Source organism: Somniosus microcephalus, chromosome 30 (genome assembly GCF_052327205.1).
Source record: "Somniosus microcephalus isolate GS21.2 chromosome 30, FLI_Smic_1.0, whole genome shotgun sequence".
NCBI classification, from domain to species: Eukaryota; Metazoa; Chordata; class Chondrichthyes; order Squaliformes; family Somniosidae; genus Somniosus; species Somniosus microcephalus.
This window is the reverse complement of record NC_141016.1, coordinates 41,328,025-41,351,342: the sequence shown is the minus strand read 5'-3', so window position 1 is coordinate 41,351,342 and position 23,318 is coordinate 41,328,025. Positions and strand designations below refer to the sequence as shown.

The following is a 23,318-nucleotide window of genomic DNA, read 5'->3' as shown; positions in this document are numbered from 1 at the left end:
ACTGGGCCCTGGATATACCTGCTGTCCCTCACTGGGCCCTGGAAAAACCTGATGTCACTCACTGGGCCCTGGATATACCTGATGTCCCTCACTGGGCCCTGGATATACCCGATGTCCCTCACTGGGCCCTGGATATACCTAATGTCCCTCACTGGGCCCTGGATATACCTGATGTCCCTCACTGGGCCCTGGATATACCTGATGTTCTTCACTGGGCCCTGGATATACCTGATGTCCCTCACTGGACCCTGGATATACCTGATGTCCCTCACTGGGCCCTGGATATACCTGATGTCCCTCACTGGGCCCTGGATATACCTGCTGTCACTCACTGGGCCCTGGATATACCTCCTGTCCCTCACTGGGCCCTGGATATACCTGATGTCCCTCACTGGGCCCTGGATATACCTGATGTCCCTCACTGGCCCTGGATATACCTGATGTCCCTCACTGGGCCCTGGATATTCCTGATGTCCTTCACTGGGCCCTGGATATACCTGATGTCCCTCACTGGACCCTGGATATACCTGATGTCACTCACTGGGCCCTGGATATACCTGATGTCCCTCACTGGGCCCTGGATATACCTGCTGTCCCTCACTGGGCCCTGGATATACCTCCTGTCCCTCACTGGGCCCTGGATATACCTGATGTCCCTCACTGGGCCCTGGATATAACTGATGCCCTCACTGGGCCCTGGATATACCTGATGTCCCTCACTGGGCCCTGGATATACCTGATGTCCCTCACTGTGCCCTGGATATACCTGATGTCCCTCACTGGTCCCTGGATAAACCTGATGTCCCTCACTGAGCCCTGGATATACCCGATGTCCCTCACTGGGCCCTGGATATACCCAATGTCCCTCACTGGGCCCTGGATATACCCGATGTCCCTCACTGGGCCCTGGATATACCCGATGTCCCTCACTGGGCCCTGGATATACCCGATGTCCCTCACTGGGCCCTGGATATACCTGATGTCCCTCACTGGGCCCTGGCTATACCTGATGCCCCTCACTGGGCCCTGGATATACCTGATGTCCCTCACTGGGCCCTAGATATACCCGATGTCCCTCACTGGGCCCTGGATATACCTGCTGTCACTAACTGGGCCCTGAATATACCCGATGTCCCTCACTGGGCTCTGCATATACCTGATGTCCCTCACTGGGCCCTGGATATACCTGATGTCCCTCACTGGGCCCTGGATATATCTGATGTCGCTCACTGGGCCCTGGATATACCTGATGTCCCTCACTGGGCCCTGGATATACCCGATGTCCCTCACTGGGCCCTGGATATACCTGCCGTCACTCACTGGGCCCTGAATATACCCGATGTCCCTCACTGGGCTCTGCATATACCTGATATCCCTCACTGGGCCCTGGATATACCTGATGTCCCTCACTGGGCCCTGGATATACCTGATGTCCCTCACTGGGCCCTGGATATACCTGATGTCCCTCACTGGGCCCTGGATATACCTGAAGTCCCTCACTGGGCTCTGGATATACCTGATGTCCCTCACTGGGCCCTGGATATACCTGATGTCCCTCACTGGGCCCTGGATATACCCGATGTCCCTCACTGGGCCCTGGATATACCCGATGTCCCTCACTGGGCTCTGGATATACCTGATGTCCCTCACTGGGCCCTGGATATACCTGATGTCCCTCACTGGGCCCTGGATATACCTGCTGTCCCTCACTGGGCCCTGGATATACCTGAAGTCCCTCACTGGGCCCTGGATATACCCGATGTCCCTCGCTGGGCCCTGGATATACCCGATGTCCCTCACTGGGCCCTGGATATACCTGATGTCCCTCACTGGGCCCTGGATATACCTGATGTCCCTCACTGGGCCCTGGATATACCCGATGTCCCTCACTGGGCCCTGGATATACCTGATGTCCCTCGCTAGGCCCTGGATATACCTGTTGTCCCTCACTGGGCCCTGGATATACCTGATGTCCCTCACTGGGCCCTGGATATACCTGATGTCCCTCACTGGGCCCTGGATATACCTGATGTCCCTCACTGGGCCCTGGATATACCTGCTGTTCCTCACTGGGCCTTGGATATACCTGCTGTCCCTCACTGGGCCCTGGATATACCTGATGTCCCTCACTGGGCCCTGGATATACCTGATGTCCCTCACTGGGCTTTGGATATACCTGATGTCGCTCACTGGGCCCTGGATATACCTGATGTCCCTCACTGGGCCCTGGATATAACTGATGTCCCTCACTGCGCCCTGGATATACCTGATGTCCCTCACTGGGCCCTGGATATACCTCACGTCCCTCACTGGGCCCTGGATATACCTGATGTCCCTCACTGGGCCCTGGATATACCTGATGTCCCTCACTGGGCCCTGGATATACCTGATGTCCCTCACTGGGCCCTGGATATACCTGATGTCCCTCACTGGGCCCTGGATATACCTGATGTCCTTCACTGGGCCCTGGATAAACCTGATGTCCCTCACTGGGCCCTGGATATACCCGATGTCCCTCACTGGGCCCTGGATATACCCGATGTCCCTCACTGGGCCTTGGATATACCCGATGTCCCTCACTGGGCCCTGGATATAACCGATGTACCTCACTGGGCCCTGGATATACCTGATGTCCCTCACTGGGCCCTGGATATACCTGATGTCCCTCACTGGGCCCTGGATATACCTGATGTCCCTCACTGGGCCCTGGATATACCTGATGTCCCTCACTGGGCCCTGGATATACCTGAAGCCCCTCACTGAGCTCTGGATATACCTGATATCCCTCACTGGGCCCTGGATATACCCGATGTCCCTCACTGGGCCCTGGATATACCCGATGTCCCTCACTGGGCCCTGGATATACCTGATGTCCCTCACTGGGCCCTGGATATACCTAATGTCCCTCACTGGGCCCTGGATATACCTGATGTCCGTCACTGGGCCCTGGATATACCTGATGTCCCTCACTGGGCCCTGGATATACCTGCTGTCCCTCTGTCCCTCACTGGGCCCTGGATATACCTGCTGTCCCTCACTGGGCCCTGGATATACCTGATGTCGCTCACTGGGCCCTGGATATACCTGATGTCCCTCGCTGGGCCCTGGATATACCTGATGTCCCTCGCTAGGCCCTGGATATACCTGATGTCCCTCACTGGGCCCTGGATATACCTGATGTCCCTCACTGGGCCCTGGATATACCTGATGTCCCTCACTGGGCCCTGGATATACCTGCTGTCCCTCACTGGGCCCTGGATATACCTGCTGTCCCTCACTGGGCCCTGGATATACCTGATGTCCCTCACTGGGCCCTGGATATACCTGATGTCCCTCACTGGGCTTTGGATATACCTGATGTCCCTCACTGCGCCCTGGATATACCTGATGTCCCTCACTGGGCCCTGGATATACCTGAAGTCCCTCACTGGGCCCTGGATATAACTGATGTCCCTCACTGGGCCCTGGATATACCTGATGTCCCTCACTGGGCCCTGGATATACCTGATGTCCCTCACTGGGCCCTGGATATACCTGATGTCCCTCACTGGGCCCTGGATATACCCGATGTCCCTCACTGCGCCCTGGATATACCTGATGTCCCTCACTGGGCCCTGGATATACCCGATGTCCCTCACTGGGCCCTGGATATACCTGATGTCCCTCACTGGGCCCTGGATATACCCGATGTCCCTCACTGGGCCCTGGATATACCTGATGTCCCTCACTGGGCCCTGGATATACCCGATGTCCCTCACTGGGCCCTGGATATACCTGAAGTCCCTCACAGGGCCCTGGATATACCTGATGTCCCTCACTGGGCTCTGGATATACCTGATGTCCCTCACTGGGCCCTGGATATACCTGATGTCCCTCTATAGACTTTCTGCATGAATATAATTGTATAAGATAATTTTTATTATGAAAGAGGTAACCCCAGTTTCGGAGAGTATTTTTTAGCTACTTACACGGCCCATTCCAGCTTCTCGCTTTTTATTGCGTGGTACAGAGCCTAGAAATCAGAAACAGAGAAAGTCTTTGAAAGGTGTTCAACAGAAACAGCTGATGACCAGACAGTTCAGAACAAATCTATCATTTTAGAATTTGACACTGGTTTATGTATTAGTGCAGTTATTGTATATCCTGCTTACACCGAATTAACAGAATGATACTTTAATACTGTGAATCTGAGGTATAATTCTGCATATTGGTAATAGTAATGTTACTCACTACAGGAGCAGGATACTTCTGAGGAGCGGGTATAAGAGGTATAGGCCTAGAAATTCAGTGGGCTGCGCCACCAGTTAGCGCCCAAAGAGGGCACTCAGTGGCTTTAGCGCCACTGGCCACGCCTCCCGCGATATTTAGCAGGGTGCGAATGGCGGCGTTAGCTTGTAGCGCTGCGCCGCCACCGATGACGTCATTGGTGTGCGCAGCGCCCCGCTCCCGCCCCGATCGCGATATTTGGTCGCGCCCGCCTCTGTAACGCCGGTCACAAATCGCGACCGGTTCACAGGGCCTACCTGTGGCGGTAGTGGCGCAAATTAAGGTGGAGGTGCGGGGCGGCCATTTTTTCCGGTGGCCGCCTGCCAGCACCTCCTCGCGCCGCCCTCCCCGGCCTCCTGATCCACCCCCCGGGCAGTGCCGGCTGTGTCCCAAAAGCCCGGCACTTCTCCTCGGTGTCGGGCTCTTTTGCTGGCACTCGCGATCGGTGATCGCGCTGGTGCAGGCCCCTCCACCTTAAGAAGGGGAGGAAGGCCTGCAGTACAGCAGCGCGCCATGCCACAGCATGTGGCGCTGTGGCACGTAGCGCGGTGATATTCAGTTTGAGCGCCCCAAGCGGGACGCGGGGTGCCTCGAGCAGCGCCCCGAGTCCCTCTTGGGGCGCTCCCACTGAATATCGGGAGGGCGGAGCGTAAATTCTGGCGCCCAGGCGAGCTTGGTGCCCCAAATGCGGCGCCACCAAATTTTTAGCCCATACTATTTATATTCTGTGTGCTTCTGGGAAAAATATATTTTTTTAAAAGTAGATTGAAAATCCATTTTTGTGAGGTACTTGTCTCAGTGGTGCCAAACAACTGCACATTAACAGATGTAGAAATGTTCTAGCTCTTTGGGAAGTTTAAGTTACAGCACATTATTGTTTTACACACAGTATTGCAGTGGAAGCAGCAAGTTTTTAAAATTATTTCTGCATGTGCATTGAGAAGTCAACACACAGGGCACCTTTCTATTTATTTTACTGAAGTAGAAAATCCATAGAAGCCTAGAAATGACTGTTTGCAATAATATAACACAAATCCGTAAGCACTTGTATGACACTGCTTTGTTCATGGCTTCAATGGAGGAGTGACCTCACGGCCTAGATTAACCTAGAAGTCACTGTTACTGAAAGCCCCATACTCCATCCTCAGTCTGTGCTGAATCAACCGATCTCTGCCGGGGCACTGAGATGTGCTTCAGTTCACCTTCGTGTCTCTGGGTGGGGAAAGGGAAATTCAGCCTAGGCTCCTGATCACTATCCACTTACCCCTGCTGGAAAATACTCATGTTGGATAAGGAAGGGATCAGGCTTAGCCTGTGATGCCCACAGGGTTGAATACACTGCAAAAACTTGCTGTCTTGAGTTCACAAATGACGAAGGACCACTTGGTACCAGAAGGTAACTGGCATTCCTGAAACCTTATCCCGGTAAGAGTCAAGATCATCCAGTGAGGAGGGGAGCGGAAGAAAGACACAATCTCAATTGTTACCTTCAGCAAGTCTTTTGGAAAATCCTTCCCGTCATTCATGCCTTCCAAGTTCATAATGAAGTCCTGGCTCGACATACTTTTTCCGAGATTCTGAAGCAGCAGGAAGACAGCAATAGAAAACAGTCAGGAAGTACAACAATAAGGAAAGACATCCAAGAGACATTTTAATTTTCTCTCTCCCGGGCTCAGGATTAACCGCAAAACAGAGGTAAGAGTGAAGTCATGTGCTGATTTTTGGAGTCCTGATGTAATGAGAGCAGTCATTTCAAGTAAAGCTATCCTGGAATATACATGAGTGGGTTATGGTTACACGCTTTATTGATGATCTACGTTCCTAGGGGGGAAAAATTCGGTATCGCCCCGTTTGGGGCGTTAGTATTGGCGGTGCGCAAAGTTTAGCGCCAGGCGCAGGTTCTCACCACCTCGAACGATATTGGGTTGCAGCGCCCCTGAAGGTGATTGCGGCGCTAAATCAGGCGCTGCACGGTAGTCTTAAGGCGCTAACCTGGCGGCGCAACGCAATTTCTCCGCGGGCGGGCGCAGCGCAGGTGCTGTCAATAATCGATTTGACCTAGACACGCTGGCGCCGGTCAGCTCTTAAAGGGGCGGATCGATTCTCATCTGCAGCCACACTCTGCGCCTTGTAGGCCTCAAAATCGACGGTGACCTACCTGTGGCGGCCAAAACTTCAAGGACATGGAGAGGGTCAGGGAGAGAGCGCAGCGCTTCAGCGGGGGGGCATTAGATGCTCTGGTTGGCGCAGTGGAGCGCTGGCGATCTGTGCTGTACCCGGAGAATGGCAGGAGGCCTGATTAGACCGAATACCGCAGAGCTTGGAGGGAGGTTTCCCAAAGAGTCATCTCCAGCAGCATGGTGCCCAGGACTCCTGTGCAATGCAGGAAGAAGTTCAACGACCTCACTCTGGTCGTTAGGGTGAGTGCCTTTTTCAGATTTATCTTCATCCCTCCATCTGCACCTGACTTTATGGCCAGAGGGTGCGCAAAGCCCCAATGGCCAGCTGTCATCCAGCACCCATGGCCCTTTCTGGAAACACACACGCACATTCAGCTCAGTGCATAATGTAAGGGCTATTCTACCATGGGAGGCATGTGATGTCAGCTCAGGGCAGCATGTTTCATCACACCCCGTCCTTTCTGTTGCAGGCCAAGCTGGCGAGGAACTGCAGGCAGCAGCTTCGTACCGGAGGAGGCCCGCCTCACCTGCAAACCCTTACAGACCTGGAGGAGCGAGTCCACCAGATCGTTGCAAGCCGAATGAGTGGTCCCGTCGCCTCTGGAGCTGCCGACCCCATTGTGCACAGCAATGGTAAGGTCCTCACCTTTTTGAACTCTCTCCTTCCACTTGTTCCCCCCACCAGCATGCTTTTTCACTCTGGACCCAAGTCAGAGCATTGCAGCACTCATGCATCCCTTGCTGCCACCCTGTCCTTTCGCTAAAGCCACTCTTCAACCTCCCTGCTTTCAGATGCTGCATTACCAGCTCGGGAGCCGGGCCCTCAAGCTGCCACTGCGACTGACTCGGGAGGCGACGAGCAGGAGGAAGCCGGCCCATCCGTACCACCCTCAGGCGAGCCAGCCCATCTGCAGACTGGGGAGACTACTTCCCTGGAGGGGAGCGGGGGGGAATGCTCTGAGTAGGATCCAGCTCCAGGAACCAGTGGCCTGCAGCAACGCAAGGGGGGTAGGGAAGCTCGGGGGCCATCTCCCCGGAGGGCGAGTCGGGCCGCGAGTGCTGCTGCACAGAACGCAGAAGAGGTGCGTGCCCTCGCAGAAATGAGCACCCAGGCTGGGCTGAGGCACACTGAGCTCATGGCTGCAGTGGCAAGGATGCCTGAATCCATCGAGACACTGGCAAGGAGTGTCCAAGACTTCGGCGCAACACAGGCAAGGAGTACGCAGGACTTCGGGACAGCACTGGCAAGGAGTGCGCAGGACTTTGGGACAGCGCTGGAAAGGATTGTCCAGGGCTTCACCGAAGCACTGGCACCTGCCACGCAAGTGCTGAGTGCTGCCACGCAGTCACTCGCTGGTCTCATGCAGACGCAGATTGAGGCCACGCAAGCACTGACTGCTGCCACCCTCGCTGGATCGGGCAGGATTACCCGGGGCCCTTGCAGCACCACAGCAGGCCAGCAATCTATGGACCAGCCGATTGCTGCACATGCTGCGGTGCTGCCCCATCAGAGTGCCAGTGTGTCGGCCGACCAGGGAGCTGCTGTCCACTCTCAGGATGACAGCATTCCTGATGCCACCACTGGCACGTCTCCACTGCAGCTGCCACCACCTGTAGGACAGACTGCTTCCACCCATGCAGAGTTGGAGCAGTCAGCAGCCGGGCCCTCCAGGCCCAGAGCTCGTCCCTCAGGGGCATCTGCGCTTTAGGACAGTCAGCAGGCCTCCCCCAGCCTTGCTGCAGCCACTGGGGTCCCATTACGGAGGAGCTGCAGGGAGGGAAGGGGCCAATCTCGCAAGCGAAGCAGATCACCATCGAGGGGGGAAAAAGTAAAAGGTGCTGCTGATACCTGTTATTTGTAGAATTCAAGGCCGAGGATGCTGGTCTGAATGTTAGTTATGTTTTGGACAGTCTCCCGGGTGTGCGAAACACTCATGTGACAGTCTGTTTGTTTTGCTTTTTGTTGCCATTGCTTTGTCATGCGGGAAGGAAGCACATTTTGTAAAATAAACAACTTTCTTTATTTACAATGGCCATGTCTGCTCTTTACATACATTTTGCCCTTCACAGGCTTTGGGGTATCAGAACGGTTCCATTCCTGTTCTTGGAATGGCAGCAAGCATTCCCTGAGAGGGGCCTAGAAGCGACTTCTGATAAGCCTCTGACGGACGGCCCTTCCAGTTTGTGCCTCCCTCCCGTCTTGGTCCTCCTCCTCCTCCTCCTCCTCCTCCTCCTCCTCTGCTGGTGCTTCAATGTCTGGTGGCATTGGCTGGGTCCTCAGGATTGCGAGGTTATGCAGCATGCAACACACAACCACGAAGTGGGAGACTCGCTCAGGTGAGTACTGAAGGGCTCCTCCGGAATGGTCCAGACAGCGGAACCATTGCTTCAGCACGCCGATTGTGTGCTCAATAATGTTCCTGGTCGCTTGATGGCTCGCATTGTAGCATTCTTCAGCAGGGGTGCTGGGCGAACGGAGCGGGGTCATCAGCCACGGGCACAGAGGATAGCCCTTGTCCCCGAGAAGCCAGCCTCCTGGGTGAGCCGGGGCCTCGAAAAGGTCTGCCACAGAAGTCTGGTGCAGGATGAAGGTGTCGTGGCTGCTGCCTGGAAACTGGGCATTCACAGCGAGGACCAGCTGTTGGTGGTCACAGACCAGCTGTATATTCAAGGAATGGAACCCCTTGCGGTTGCGGAACTCCTCCGCATTCTCTACAGGCGCCCGCAAAGCCACATGCGTGCAGTCAATGGCGCCCTGCACCATGGGGAAGTCCGCTATTCTTGCGAAGCCCTCTGCGCGCTCCCGCTGCTTGTCCGGGGTCATTGGGAAGGAGATGTACTGCCGCCTCCGTCTAAAGAGGGCATCAGTCACTTGATGGATGCAGCAATGCACTGCAAACTGCGAGATGTTGGCTATGTCCCCAGTTGCGGCCTGAAAGGAGCCGCTTGCATAGAAGTTAAGGGCAACAGTGATCTTCACAGCCACCGACAGAGATGTCCTGCACCTTAGCTGAGGCTGCAGATCTGGCTGAAGCAGGTGGCACAGCTCAGTCACCACCTCCCTACTAAAGCGCAGCCTTCGGAAACACTGCTCCTCCGACATGTTCATATATGATAATTGCTGTCGGAAAACCCTGGCAGCGTAAGGTCTCGTGTGGCGACGTCTGTTGGCCCTCCTCCGTCTGGCCATGCCTGCCCCTCTATCCCTGCGTCTCTGTGCCCTGTCAAGATGATTCAGCAGCAGGACGTTCCCATCCAATGCAGCCCCCATATTAAGTGCGCACAGAAAGTTATCCCGTTTGAGATGCTCACCAGCAGCAAGGTGATGGTCAGAAGGCTGAAGTTTCTCTGCCAGCGCTGGCTCAGTGTAGAAAGGGCTCTCTGTGTGCAGCTGAGCAACTCTCTGTATCTCTCTAAGAAGTTGTGGTCCAAAAATGGCTGCCGCTTTTATACCACAACAGTCCCCTTTAAAGAACGCCCCCCCCAGCTCGACAGCGACTGGGAAACGTTCCAGGGAAGCTGTCCTTATTAGAACGGAGGGGGGCGCCACTGAATTTCCAGTCCGGGGCGCCCCAAAGGCGTTGCACACTGAAATGACGTCATGATCTGCGTGCGCCGGTGAGCGGGCACTACAGTTTAGCGCCGGCACTAAATGTCCACTCAATATGGGGAGAGGCGCAGGGTTCGCTGCACCCAGGCGCTAGTTGGTTAGCGCCCCACTTGTCGGCCTCTTTAGGTGCTAACGGGTGGCGCAAACAACCGAATTTTTCCCCCCTACTCTCTATAATTATCAAGCACAACAAATATGATCTAATTGAGTATTAAGCACTATGTCAATCCCATTCTGTGCTGAGATAGCAGTAGAAAGGCTGCAATTGGCCTCACAGACGCTGGGATAGAGAGGAGCAAAATAGAGCAGGTTACCAGTTGCTGATTACTAAGCAGTGACTTCTGTTGAAAAGTCAGGGGAGGTCAGATTGTGCTCTGAATAGCTTGACTCACTGTCAAGAGAACAAAAGTGGAAATTATCAACAGGATGAATTTTACTCCCTAGAGGCTTGCGTGATACAACCTTAAAGGAAACATACGCTGTACAGGCAGTATACGCATAGCTGTCACAAAGGTTAGGCGGATTATTATCTTGTCTTCCATCTTCAGCACAACTTGCCCTGCTCCCTAATATCAGCTCTTTGGCTTTGATGTGCACACAATCTAACCAGTTGTCACTATACGCAGGAGTGAATGCATCAGCTAGGGCTGCTGCCTTTTAGCCAGTTCAGAAACCCAACGAAGAAAAGGCTCTTCTGAAAAAGGCTGTACGCACATGTGAGAACAAATCCAATGTGGCATGCACAGAACGGTTTACTCACACAATTGCGAACACAAAACAGATTCACTCGTACATACGCATAGGCTTTTTGCTCTAAGTTCAACAGTTGGAAACCGGGTGCCTGCTGTCTGATTTCTTTCCCAAAGAACCAATGTTCAATTCAAAAGCTTGATGGGTAGTCACTCCAATGTCGGCCATACAATAGCAAGTTTTACCCAGTGTCTATTTGTACATGTTCCTTAACTGACACTCAGATATTTAGTACCACATGTGGTGGGTTGTCAGCTCTTACACCATGGAGGGAAAATTCGGTTGCTTTGCGCCTCCCGTTAGTACCCTAAGAGGGCGCTAATGGGGCACAAAGCAACTAGCGCCCGGGTGTGGCGATGTTTGCGCCGCTCGCAAAATTGACCAGACATTTTGCGACGGTGCTAAACACTACCGCCACAATCTCCTGCGCCCACAGATCGTGACGTCAGTCGAGCGTGCAACGCCCCGGTAGCGCCCCGGACCAGATATTGAGTGGCGCCCCCTGCCTTACCGCCTGCCGCTAGCAACGACAGGTTGAGGGGAGCGTTTTGCAGTCAGGAAGGGACTGGGGGAGCGCTATTTAAAGGCGACCGCTTCCTGCCTTTTTTTGTCAGCGACATTTTTGCACCACGCATTCTGAGAGAGAGAGAGACTTCTGGAGAGAGTCAACGCTGTGTGAAGGAGTTTTGGGTACTGAGCAGCACTTTGCAGGTTCATTTTGATTTGACCTTCCTTGTATCGATTTAGAAGAGACTATGGGGGCTGCACTCTGAGCCCTTTCCCTGGGCAGGGTGTGGATGGAGAGCAAGATCGACCCTCCCCTTTAAGAACTGGCCGGCGCCAGTGTGACTGTGTTCCATTGCTGACTGACATCACATGAGCTTTGCCAGCGCTCTGAGGTAGCGCCTCGCTCCTCGGCATTAGCACCTTAAGACAGGTGTGTAGTGCCTGATTTAGCGCTCCAATCACCTCCAGGGGCGATAGAAGCCAAGTTTACAGTCGGAGGCGATAATTAGTGCCAGGCACTAAAGTTTGCGCCCGGCCGATAATTGCGCCCCAAACGGGGCGATACCGAATTTCTCCCCCCCCCCCCATGTGTGTAAAGTGTATTATAATCTATTTTTGTTACCAATAATTCCATTTACTTTAACAAGGAGCTGCTTCATCCATGAATGGATTGTATTTCATTGCACCAGAAAGAAATTAACTGTGCATAAAATGACTTGCTTAAGATGGCTGATTGTTTAATCAAGTTGTGCCACTAAATGCCATGGCCAGATTTTACATTCCAAGGGAGTGGGCGAGTACCAGCACCCACCTTTTAAAATGTTCTGATGACATAACTTTGGGTGCCATTGCCCACAAGCAGTATGTAGGACCAATCAGATCCTCAGTACGGTTATAACCATAAGGCACCTCGGGAAAAGAGGAACTATTTCAGCACTCCCCGCAAGGACCTGAGGATTTGGTTGGGTGAGACTGTCTATGGAGCTACTCTTTCAATTGGAAAAATTAAAAATCTGATTTTTGTACCACGTTTGTGGACTTTATCACACAGTCCCATTCTGTGTACTGCCATGGCAGCTGGTATTTTGTACTTGCTGTCAAAAGAATAGCCAGCTACACTACCACCATCTTTACATATCCCTTGTGTAATTCACCCTCGTGTACAACTGTAAACCATAAAACGTACCTGGCCATGGAGATCTGTGTTTAAAAGCATGAGTGCGCAGGTCATGGTGTGAACGGCATCTGCAAAGGATGAGGGACAGAGAGACAAGATCAGACGGGCTCTTTTATTGTTTTATAACATCATTATTCTTTTCAGTTCCAGGTTTAAATGTTTTACAGTTGGAAGCCAAACCAACCAATTGGCCAACTGGTCAATGAATTGTTTAATTTGCTGGCACTGTCTTTTCACCTCTGGAATGTATATGGAGTGAAATAAAGCTTTTACTGACAGGGAATTGGATGGGACAATATGTTTGAACACTGACCTTTTCCTGCTGGGGGACCGGTTGGGGGTGGAAATTGGTTTGCACCATTAGGGCCAGTGAGAACTAGGTGTTGGGAACAATCCCTGCACTGGAACAGGTAAGCCCGATGCCCGATCGATATTGGGTCTCGGGCCTCAAGTTAATAAGACTGGCGATCTACAGACTCCTATAGCGCATCCCCAGACAGCTCGTCGGCGAAGCGAGGGTGAATGTCGGGCCAGTTCGGGGGGTTGCGGGCAACGATGGGGAAGGGGCTGGCAGCGGCCCGCAGTATTGCTGTGGAGGCAGGAGACGCAATCCTGCTCCGACTGGCTCCACATTTAGGCAAGTTTTAAAATAGTTTAAAGTCAAAAAATTACCTCGCCATCGGCGGCCTCCAGTAGTCCCTTTAAGGACCGCTGTCTAGGCCGCTGCAAAAACTAGTCGGAGCTCACGCGGGGCAAGCTCCACCTAACTGTTGACCAAATTGAGAAAGGGGTCTGAAAACTGGCAATAGGCCCCTAGTTGGCATATTCTAGTTTGATGCCAGAAACGTCTCTACAGCCAAACCAATATAGCGTCAGATGTGTTTCCGACATGAGAGGTCGGCCCCCTAAATTGGGCCTCTGTGCCCCGTTGCAACAAGGTGCAAATTTTGCCCCCAGTGTGTCTGATTTTGTACAATTCAAGTAGCTAAGGTTTAAAAAGGGGGCTGGAGACATTTGTCTGCTGTTCTTAAATTAGCTTGAGCATGATTTCCTACTGATGGCTGGCAGCATATTGAAAATATTAATAGAAGGGGCACTTGTCGGACAGATATGTCATTTCTATTTGTGGTTGGGTAGAAAATGCCATAAGGAAAATAACTTGTATCAACTTGCACAGAAGGAACTCTTTGCTTTAAAGTGGGGATCGCCCGCCTATCCTTGCATACCTCCGCTGTGAATGATATCCGTATTACACTGTTGGAAACGGTTGGAGAAGTGATTCAGCACTCGCTCCCGCTCCTGAGTCTCTCCAGTCAGTACAAATGCCGCTAAGAATTTTCTGCGGTCACAAAAACCAGGGTCAGAAAGATGCACACGAATCCCAGCGTCAATAATTTATTATCTATTTAAAAATATTTTTTCCACAAAATGGTGTTTCAACAATAACAGACTCAAAGGTATCCCAGACCTGCCTTACCTTAGAGCCTGGTCAAGAGCCATCTCACTGAAGTCAAATAATTGCAGGTACTCCTCCGCCACCATCTGACTGAATTCATTACTAAAACATGAAAAGGGAGAGTACATAAAACTGAAAAGACTAGTTCAGCTTATTCTGGGTAACGTGGGTTAGCTTGGTAGTCTTGTAATATTCATTAATAATAATTTGGTTGAAGGACATTTGTGCACAGCGACCTTAGAAATGACAGTTTGCAATATTAGCGTAGAATGATGAACACATTTGTGTAACATTCCTCTGTCCGATATCCTAATGGAGACATTAATCCATTTATTTTAACAACACCATGAAACTAGCGGACAGAGGAATGAAACACAGACATGTTAAGAATTTGTCCCCTATCATCACAAACAGGCTCCTAAGTGTACTAGTGGCTTGGCTTTTAACCGCTGTCGGGAATTACTGAATATCCTACCCAATTTTAGATAAATTCCTTCATACAAAGGACCCCTGTCATGTACAGGAGACATTGAGGTTATTAATGCAATGTTAATTACTGATATTTATTTAGTAATTGAAAACAATACTTGGACCTTATTAACAGGGTGATGGGTATAGTGACATGATTAGGACAGATATAATCAGATAACGCTACACATTTGACTCTCTGTGATCCGTTTGTGCACTAGTGCTCAAACTCCTGGCAACTTGTTGACTGTAAGGTTGACTACACATGATCAGAAGGCTCAGTAGGTTCTTTCACTGCACTCAAAATTACATAGGATATGTAACCAGTCCATGCCGGCATTTATGCTCCACTCGAGCCTCCTCCCGTCTTTCCTCACCTAACTCTATCAGCATAACCCTCGATTCCCTTCTCCCTCATATGCTTCTCTAGCCTCCCCTTAAATGCATCTATACTATTCGCTTCAACCACTCCCTGTGGTAGAGAGTTCCACATTCTCACCACTCTCTGGGTGAAGAAGTTTCTTCTGAATTCCCTATTGGATTTCTTGGTGACTATCTTATATTGATGGCCTCTAGTTATGCTCTTCCCCACAAGTGGAAACATTCTCTCTGTATCCACTCTATCAACATTTTTCATAATTTTAAAGACCTCTATTAGGTCACCCCTCAGCCTTTTTTCAAGAGAAAAGAGACCCAGCCTGTTCATCCTTTCCTGATATGTATACCCTCGCATTTCTGGTATCATCCTTATAAATCTTCTCTGCATCCTCTCCAGTGCCTCTATATCCTTTTAATAATATGGTGACCAGAACTGTACACAGTACTCCCAAGTGTTGGCTAACCAAGGTTCGATACAGGTTTAACATAACTTCCCTACTTTTCAATTCTATCCCTCTAGAAATAAACCCTAGTGCTTGGTTTGCTTTTTCTTTGGCCAAGATAACCTGTGCTGCAACTTTTAGTGATTTGTGTATTTGTACTCCTAGATCCCTTTGTTCCTCTACCCCACCTAGACTCGCACCCTCCAAGTGATAAGTGACCTCCCTATTCTTCCTACCAAAATGTAATACCTCACATTTATCTGTGTTGAACTTCATTTGCCAATTATATACCCATTCTGCAAGTTTATTAATGTCCTCCTGTAACTTGTTGCAGTCCTCCTCAGTATTGACTATCCCCCCAACATGTCACACACTATCCTGACTTGGAAAGAAGTCACCATTCCTTCATCGTCACTGGGTCAAAATCCTGGAACTCACTCCCTAACAGCACTGTAGGAGCACCTTCACCACACCAACCCTAAACAGGCTGGGGTTGTTTTCCTTGGAGCAAAGAAGGCTGAGGGGGGACCTGATTGAGGTGTACAAAATGATGAGGGGCATAGATAGGGTAGATAAAGAGGAACTTTTCCCCTTAGTAGGGGGGTCAATAACAAGGGGGCATAGATTCAAGGTAAGGGGCAGGAGGTTTAGAGGGGATTTGAGGAGGAACTTTTTCACCCAGAGGGTGGTTGGAATCTGGAACTCACTGCCTGAAAGGGTGGTAGAGGCAGGAACCCTCATAACATTCAAGAAGCATTTGGATGAGCACTTGAAATGCCATTGCATACAAGGCTATGGACCAAATGCTGGAAAATGGGATTAGACTGGACAGGGATTGATGGTCGGTGCAGACACGATGGGCCGAAGGGCCTCTTTCTGTGCTGTATAACTCTATGGCCTAGAAATTCCCTTGGGTTTGCGCCCATTTAGGGGCGCAAGAGTGGGTTGCGCCGGAAGTTGCGTCGCCGCTGAAATTAGGTGGGCCTTTAAATCGGCGTAAGCCGGTAGCGCTGCGCCGGCACCGATGACGCCATCGGTGTGCGCAGCGCCCCGGTACCGCCCGAAACCACACCGATCCCCATCTTCAGTAGCGGCCGCCTCTTCCCTGGCGGCCACTAACAACGTTTTGAAAACCTGGCCGTGCTGCAGCCTTAGAGGCGCTATTTAAAGCGGAGGTGCAGCCGGCCGCTTTTTCGGCGGCCGCCTGCCCGCACCTACTTCCCCAGCCTCCTCCACACCCCCCCCCCCCCGCGGCATTGCCGGCTGGTTTCCGTGGAGCCCGGCACTTCGCCGTTGTGCCGGGCTCTTTTGCCAGCACTTTCAACGGGGCTCCGGCCGTTGCAGGCACCTCCCCCTTAAGAGAAGGGGGAGGCCTGCAGTACAGCAGCCTGCCGCTCCGCATCGGGTGGCGCAGCGGGACCGGCAGCGCTGAAATTCACTTTCAGCGCCCCAAGCGGGGCGGGCACACCCTGTACCAGCGCCCGCTTCCGCTTTGGGGCGCTGAAAGTGAATTTGGGGCGGGCACAACTGGCTCGGCGGCAGGCGCTAAATTTCCGGCGCAAACGTGCTGGCGGGGCGTCACTGAATTTATAGGCCGATGACTCTATGACTCTATGACGGACTGCAGCGGTTCAAGAAGAAGGCTCAGCACCACCTCCTCGAGGGCAGTTAGGGTTGGGCAATAAATGCTGGCTTTGCCAGCAACGCCCACATCCCATGAATGAATTAAAAAAAAATTACTTTGAGACCAATTGTAGCATTTCTAGCGGCATTCTGGCTGAGATCAGCTAAGTCAGCGTCAGTGAGGGATGGGAACTGGAAACTTTCTGGCCTGAATGGCTCAGTTATTGACTGGATAAACTCACAAGTAAATTCTACAATTTAGCGCTGCTGGCACAGACCTTTGCACGACAGGAGGAGCGCAGATCAGGACTGAGGATGCCGAGGTCGATGTGACCACTGATAACAGGAATCTTTAATAGAATAGAAGTGGGATGTAGAACGGAACAGATGATCACTCTCCTACAGAGCTGAGCCCACCTCTGACCGTGAGCTCAGAATTTAGTTGGTCTTTTGATACTTTGATACATTGAATCCTTTATGGGATTAGATTGCATACACACGCAGCCAAACAGTCTGTTTCTTAGTTTATCTCTCTTATCTGTGGCTTTTTTCTAATTCTGTAAGAAACAAAATACAGGCAGGAAAGTTACTGTCTAATAGACATACTTCTTTCCCAGGTAGGGTGCAACATCCGTCCTCTTAAACCCATCCAGATTGTAAAGCTTGTAAGCCAGCCTACTGGCAACTTCTCGATCTGGTTTGTTCCCATTAGCCAGAAGGACTTTAAGGTCTGCTATTTCCTCAGCGATGCCTGTTTCTGGCTGAGTTCCAGGTTGTGCTTCAGTCTGAATGACATCACTATATTGAGACAAAGAAAACAGCAGCTTTGTTAAGAACATAACGCCATGTAATTCTGTGGGCGTTCTCCCCGTCTCCCACCATAATTCCAGCATGGAATTTCAGGGTCTTAAGAGGTATAGGAACAGGAAAAGGCCATCAGGCCCAGCAAATATCAACCCCACCTGCCCTCCTTTTCTCTATATCCCTTAATCCCTTTTCTCCCCAGTAACACATCTAATTATCTAACACTCTAACCCTAACACTCCTTCCAAGTGAAACAGCGATTTACTTGTACTTCTTGCAATTTAGTATACTGTATTCACTGCTCACGTCTCCTCTACATTGGGGAGACCAAACGCAGATTGGGTGACCACTTTGCGGAACACCTCAGTTCGGCCCATAAGGGTGACCCCGAGCTTCCAGTCACCTGTCACTTTAATTCTCCGCTACACTCCCACTCAGACCTCACCGTCCTCGGCCTCTTGCATTGTTCCACTGAAGCTCAACGTAAGCTCGAGGAACAGCACCTCATCTTCCTTTAGGCACTTTACAGCCTTCTGGACTCAACATCGAGTTCAACAATTTCAGACCACAACTGTTAAGTCTGTGTGTTCCAGTTGTATTAAGATTAATTACTGACACAAACTACAAGAATAAAGTTCAACAGGTCTTTACTAGTTGGAGGTCAGGACTATACTAAATACAATATCACTACACAGTACTTATATACCGGTGGTCACCACCGGTATTACGTATACAGCAGCCAGAGAAAGTAGTACATCTCTTAAGGTGGAACAGGCTTAAGTTCTCTTAAGGTGGAACAGGTTACATACACCACAATAACCTCTGCCCCTACCTTTTTTTCCAATTTTTTTCTCTCTCTCACGTGGCAGCTGTCTTTCATTCTGCCATCGCCATTTACACTTCATCGAGAGCCATCTTTTGTTTCTTAACTTGTTCCATCACCATCTCCTTTGCCTCGCACCATCATCCCTTTTGTCTCTTAATCTCTCCTGCCTTCCATCCTGTCACAGACCTTCCCTTTGTTCTTTCCTCCCCTCCCCCCTCTCCCTGCCGCTGCACTTGCTTAAAAACCTGTTCCATCTCCAGCTTTTTCCAGTTCTGACGAAAGGTCATTGACCTGAAACGTTAACTCTGTTTCTCTCTCCACGGATGCAGCCTGACCTGCTGAGTATTTCCAGCATTTTCTGTTTTTATTTCAGATGTCCAGCATCCGCAGTATTTTGCTTTTGTAATTATCTATTGGATCTATTTATGCTGTCTGCTTCACTTGTGCTCTCACTTGTCTATTTTTTCACCCTTCTTTCAGGTTTAGTACCTTTGTTTATCCTTCTGCAGCTTGGGCATATGGATGACAGATTTCCGTCCTCCACCATCCTCCTCGCCAGCCATGCAGTAACTGAGCAGAGGTAGCCTAACATTGGCCCAAGTAGAGATATTTAATTGGCATGTAACGCATGGCAGAGGAAGAGGCTGTCACTTCCTTATTGTTATTGAGCCTTTAACATGATGCTTACTTCTCTGGTTTTAGATCTCTGCACCACACTAGCTCGACCTCCATTAGACACTGAGGGTGGCCCCCCTGCTGAAAGCGAAACTCCACTTGGCAAAGAAAGCTATACGAGTCCAGTATCCGCAATGCAAATCCATGACCACAGTGGAGTCAAGTGAGTGCTTTACTATACGTAGGCTTTGAAGGTCTCTGCTGTTTTGTATTCTACTTGTTAAACATTTGATTTATGAAAATTAGTCAAAATATTTAACTTATACACAGAAAGCTAATCACTTACTATCATTATAGTTCAGCCTTAAACATTTTATGGGCAGTAGACCCTTAAACAGACAATCACTCCGAGCACTGACGTAATCCTGCACTAAGCACAGTCATTCCCTGTACAGCACTGTCATATGCAAATACTGTTGCTTAGATTGCAGGGCTGTTGTATAGAAGCAATGGTGCTAGGCTGGTTTTTATTTTCATTTGTTTGTGTGCTGCTATTTCACTTTAATTGTACAATTTATATTCTGGAGCTCTCAAGAGGAAGTGGTTCTGTTTTAGCAGAGGCTGCTGGTGCTGTGTAATACATTCTGTTTATCTACAGCACCAAGTGAACGACTGCACTTGTGCAAGCTTGCACGTGTAGATGTGTTTGAGAGTCATGGCTTCATTTCCGGCTGCCTGTTGACTGCAGAAGGTGCTTTTCGGCAAATGAGGAAACCTCATTGCTGGCCTGTACACATGGGTTGAGCACCCAAGCCACTGGCAGCAAGAAAAATGGGAGTAAGGTAAAAAGAGAGGGACCATGCAGACATTGTAGCTCTTCACAAAAGACAGGGATGATGCAGGCACTGTAGTTAAGGAGGAGGAGTGATAAACATAGTGAGAGAGGAAATATTAAGGGGTTTAGCATCTTTGAAAGTAGATAAATCGCCAAGCCTGGATGAAATGTATCCCAGGCTGTTAAGAGAAGTAAGGGAGAAAATAGCGGAAGCTCCGACCATCATTTTCCAAACCTCTCTGGCTACAGGTGTGGTGCTGGAGGACTGCTAACGTTGTACCGTTGTTTAAAAAGGGAGAAAGGGATAGACCGAATAATTACAGGCCAGTCAGCAACCCTCAGTGGTGGGCAAATTATTGGAAAAATTTCTGAGGGACAGTATTAATCGTCATTTAGAAAGGCACGGATTATTCAAGGATAGTCAGCATGGATTCGTTAAGGGAAGGTCGTGTCTGACTAACTTGATTAAATTTTTTGAGGAGGTAACAAGGAGGGTCGATGAGGGTAGCACGCTTGATGTAATCTACATGGATTTTAGCAAGAATTTTGACAAGGTCCCACAAGGCAGACTGGTCAGAAAAGTAAAAGCCCACGGGATCAAAGAGAAAGTGGCAAGTTGGATCCAAAATTGGCTCAGTGATGGGATGCAAAGGGTAATTGTCGATGGGTGTTTTTGTGATTGGAGGCTGTTTCCAGTGGAGTTCAGCAGGGCTCAGTACTTGCTTTTTGTGGTATATATCAATGATTTAGACTTCAGTGTAGGGGGCACGATTAAGAAGTTTGCAGATGATACAAAAATTGGCCGTGTGGTTGATAGTGAGGAAGAAAACTAGACTGCAGGAAGATATCAATGGACTTGACAGGTGGGCAGAAAAGTGACAAATGGAATTCAGTCAGGAGAAGTGTGAGGTAATGCATTTGGCAGGGCTAACAAGGCAAGGGAATACACAATAAATGGTGGGATACTGAGAAGTGTAGAGGATCAGGGGGACCTTGGAGTGCACGTCAACAGATCCCTGAAGATAGCAGGACAGGTAGATAAGGTGGTTAAGAAAACTCCTTTATTAGCCGAGGCATAGAATATAAGAGTAGGAAGGTTATGCTTGAACTGTATAAAACATTACTTGGGCCACAGATAGAATACTGCGCACAGTTCTGGTCACCACATTACAGGAAGGATGTGATTGCACTAGAGGGGGTACAGAGGAGATTTACAAGGATGTTGCCAGGACTGGAGAATTTTAGCTATGAGGAAAGATTGGATAGGCTGGGGTTAATTTCTTTGGATCAGAAGAGGCTGAGCGTAGACTTAATTCAAGTGTATAAAATTATGAGGGGCCTAGATAGAGTGGATAGGAAGGATCTATTTCCTTTAGCAGAGAGATCAATAACCAGGGGGCAGAGATTTAAAGTAATTGGTAGAAGGATTAGAGGGGCGTTGAGGAGAACTTTTTTCACCCAGAGAATGTTGGGGGTCTGGAAAGGGTGGTAGAGGCAGAAACCCTCATCGCATTTAAGAAGTACTTGGATATGCATTTGAAGTAACCTGCAAGGCTGCGGACCAAGAGCTGGAAAGTGGGATTAGGCTGGCACAGACCCGTTGGGCCGAATGGCCTCCTTCTGTGCCATAAATTTCTATGATTCTGTTATTCTAAAAATGGCACGATACTCCAGATACAATGCTTGTGACCATGTACCTGGTAAGAATGTTAAGGATACATGGTAGTGGCCAAAGATGTGCGGGTTAGGTTGATTGGCTATGATAAAAAAAAATTGACCCTTAGTGTTAGGGGGATTAAATATGTGGGGTTACGGGGATAGGGTGGGATATAACATAGTAACATAGAGATAGGAACAGGAGTAGGCCATTCGGCCCTTCGAGCCTGCTCCGCCATTCAATGAGATCATGGCTGATCCTCGTCTGAGATCATAGCTGATCTTACCAGTTCAGTACCCCGTCCCCGCCTTTTCTCCGTAACCCTTAATCCCCTTAGCCTTCAGAAATATATCCAATTCTCTCTTGAAAATATTTATTGAATTAGCCTTCACAGCCCTCTGTGGCAGGGAATTCCACAGGCTCACCACTCTTTGAGTGAAGAAATTCTTCCTCATCTCTGTTTTAAATGATTTGCCCGCTATTTTTAGACTGTGGCCCCTGGTTCTGTGCTCCCTGGCCATTGGAAACATTCTCTCTGAATTCAGCCTGTCCAGGCCTGCCATAATTTTATATGTTTCGATGAGATCCCCTCTCAATCTTCTAAACTCCAGTGAGTACAAGCCCAAACTATTTAATCTCTCTTCGTAGGTCATTCCCGCCATTCCAGGTATCAGCCTGGTGAATCGCCGTTGCACTCTTTCCATGGCAAGAACATCCTTCCGCAGATGGGGCGACCAAAACTGTACACAATACTCCAGATGCGGTCTCACCAGCACCTTGTACAGCTGTAGTAAGGTATCCCTATTCCTATACTCGAACCCCCTTGATATGAAGGCCAACATACCATTTGCCTTCTTAATCGCCTGTTGCACCTGCATGCTCTCCTTCAGTGACTGGTGCACAAGAACACCCAGGTCCCTCTGCACTTCCCCATCTCCCAATCTATTGCCATTTAGATAATAATCTACCCTCCTGTTTTTACCCCCAAAGTGGATAACCTCGCATTTATCCACATTATAGTGCATCTGCCACGTATCCGCCCATTCCCCCAACCTGTCCAAATCGCACTGTAGCCTCCTGACATCCTCATCAGAGCCCACCCCTCCTCCTAGTTTAGTGTCGTCAGCGAATTTGGAAATATTGCATCCAATTCCCTGATCCAGATCATTTATATATATTGTGAACAGCTGGGGTCCCAGGACAGATCCTTGCGGCACCCCGCTGGTCACTGCCTGCCACTCTGAAAACGAGCCGTTTATTCCAACTCTCTGTTTTCTATCCGCCAGCCAGTTCTCTATCCACGTTAATACTTTGCCCCCAATCCCATGAGCCTTAATTTTGCATGACAATCTTTTGTGTGGAACCTTATCGAAGGCTTTCTGGAAGTCAAGGTACACCACATCCACTGGCTCTCCCCCATCTATTTTACCAGTTACTTCCTCAAAAAATTCCAGCAGATTAGTCAAACACGATTTACCCTTTGTAAATCCATGTTGACTCTGTCCGATCCTTTCCCCATTTGTCAAGTGCTCCGCTATTTTATCCTTAATAATGGACTCTAGCATTTTGCCCACAACCGATGTAAGGCTTACTGGTCTATAATTCCCTGCTTTCTCTCTACCCCCCTTTTTAAATATTGGGGTAACATTAGCTACCCTCCAATCCACGGGTACTGTTCCCGAGTCAATGGAGTTCCGGAAGATGATCCTTAGAGCATCTGCTA

The 23,318-nt window shown here is 50.0% G+C and overlaps 1 protein-coding gene across 1 annotated transcript in view; it reads right to left on the bottom strand.

Moving 5' to 3' along the window:
* LOC147098167 (uncharacterized) overlaps positions 1-23,318 on the bottom strand; it is a 109,980-nt gene that overhangs the window by 35,425 nt on the left and 51,237 nt on the right. The window contains exons 5-10 of the mRNA XM_085971367.1: positions 17,465-17,656; positions 13,968-14,048; positions 13,717-13,829; positions 12,500-12,558; positions 5,754-5,843; positions 3,969-4,012 (exon numbers count right to left, since the gene is read on the bottom strand). Of these exons, the coding sequence (XP_085827493.1) occupies positions 3,969-4,012; positions 5,754-5,843; positions 12,500-12,558; positions 13,717-13,829; positions 13,968-14,048; positions 17,465-17,656 (579 nt within the window). The remainder of the gene's footprint in view (positions 1-3,968; positions 4,013-5,753; positions 5,844-12,499; positions 12,559-13,716; positions 13,830-13,967; positions 14,049-17,464; positions 17,657-23,318) is intronic.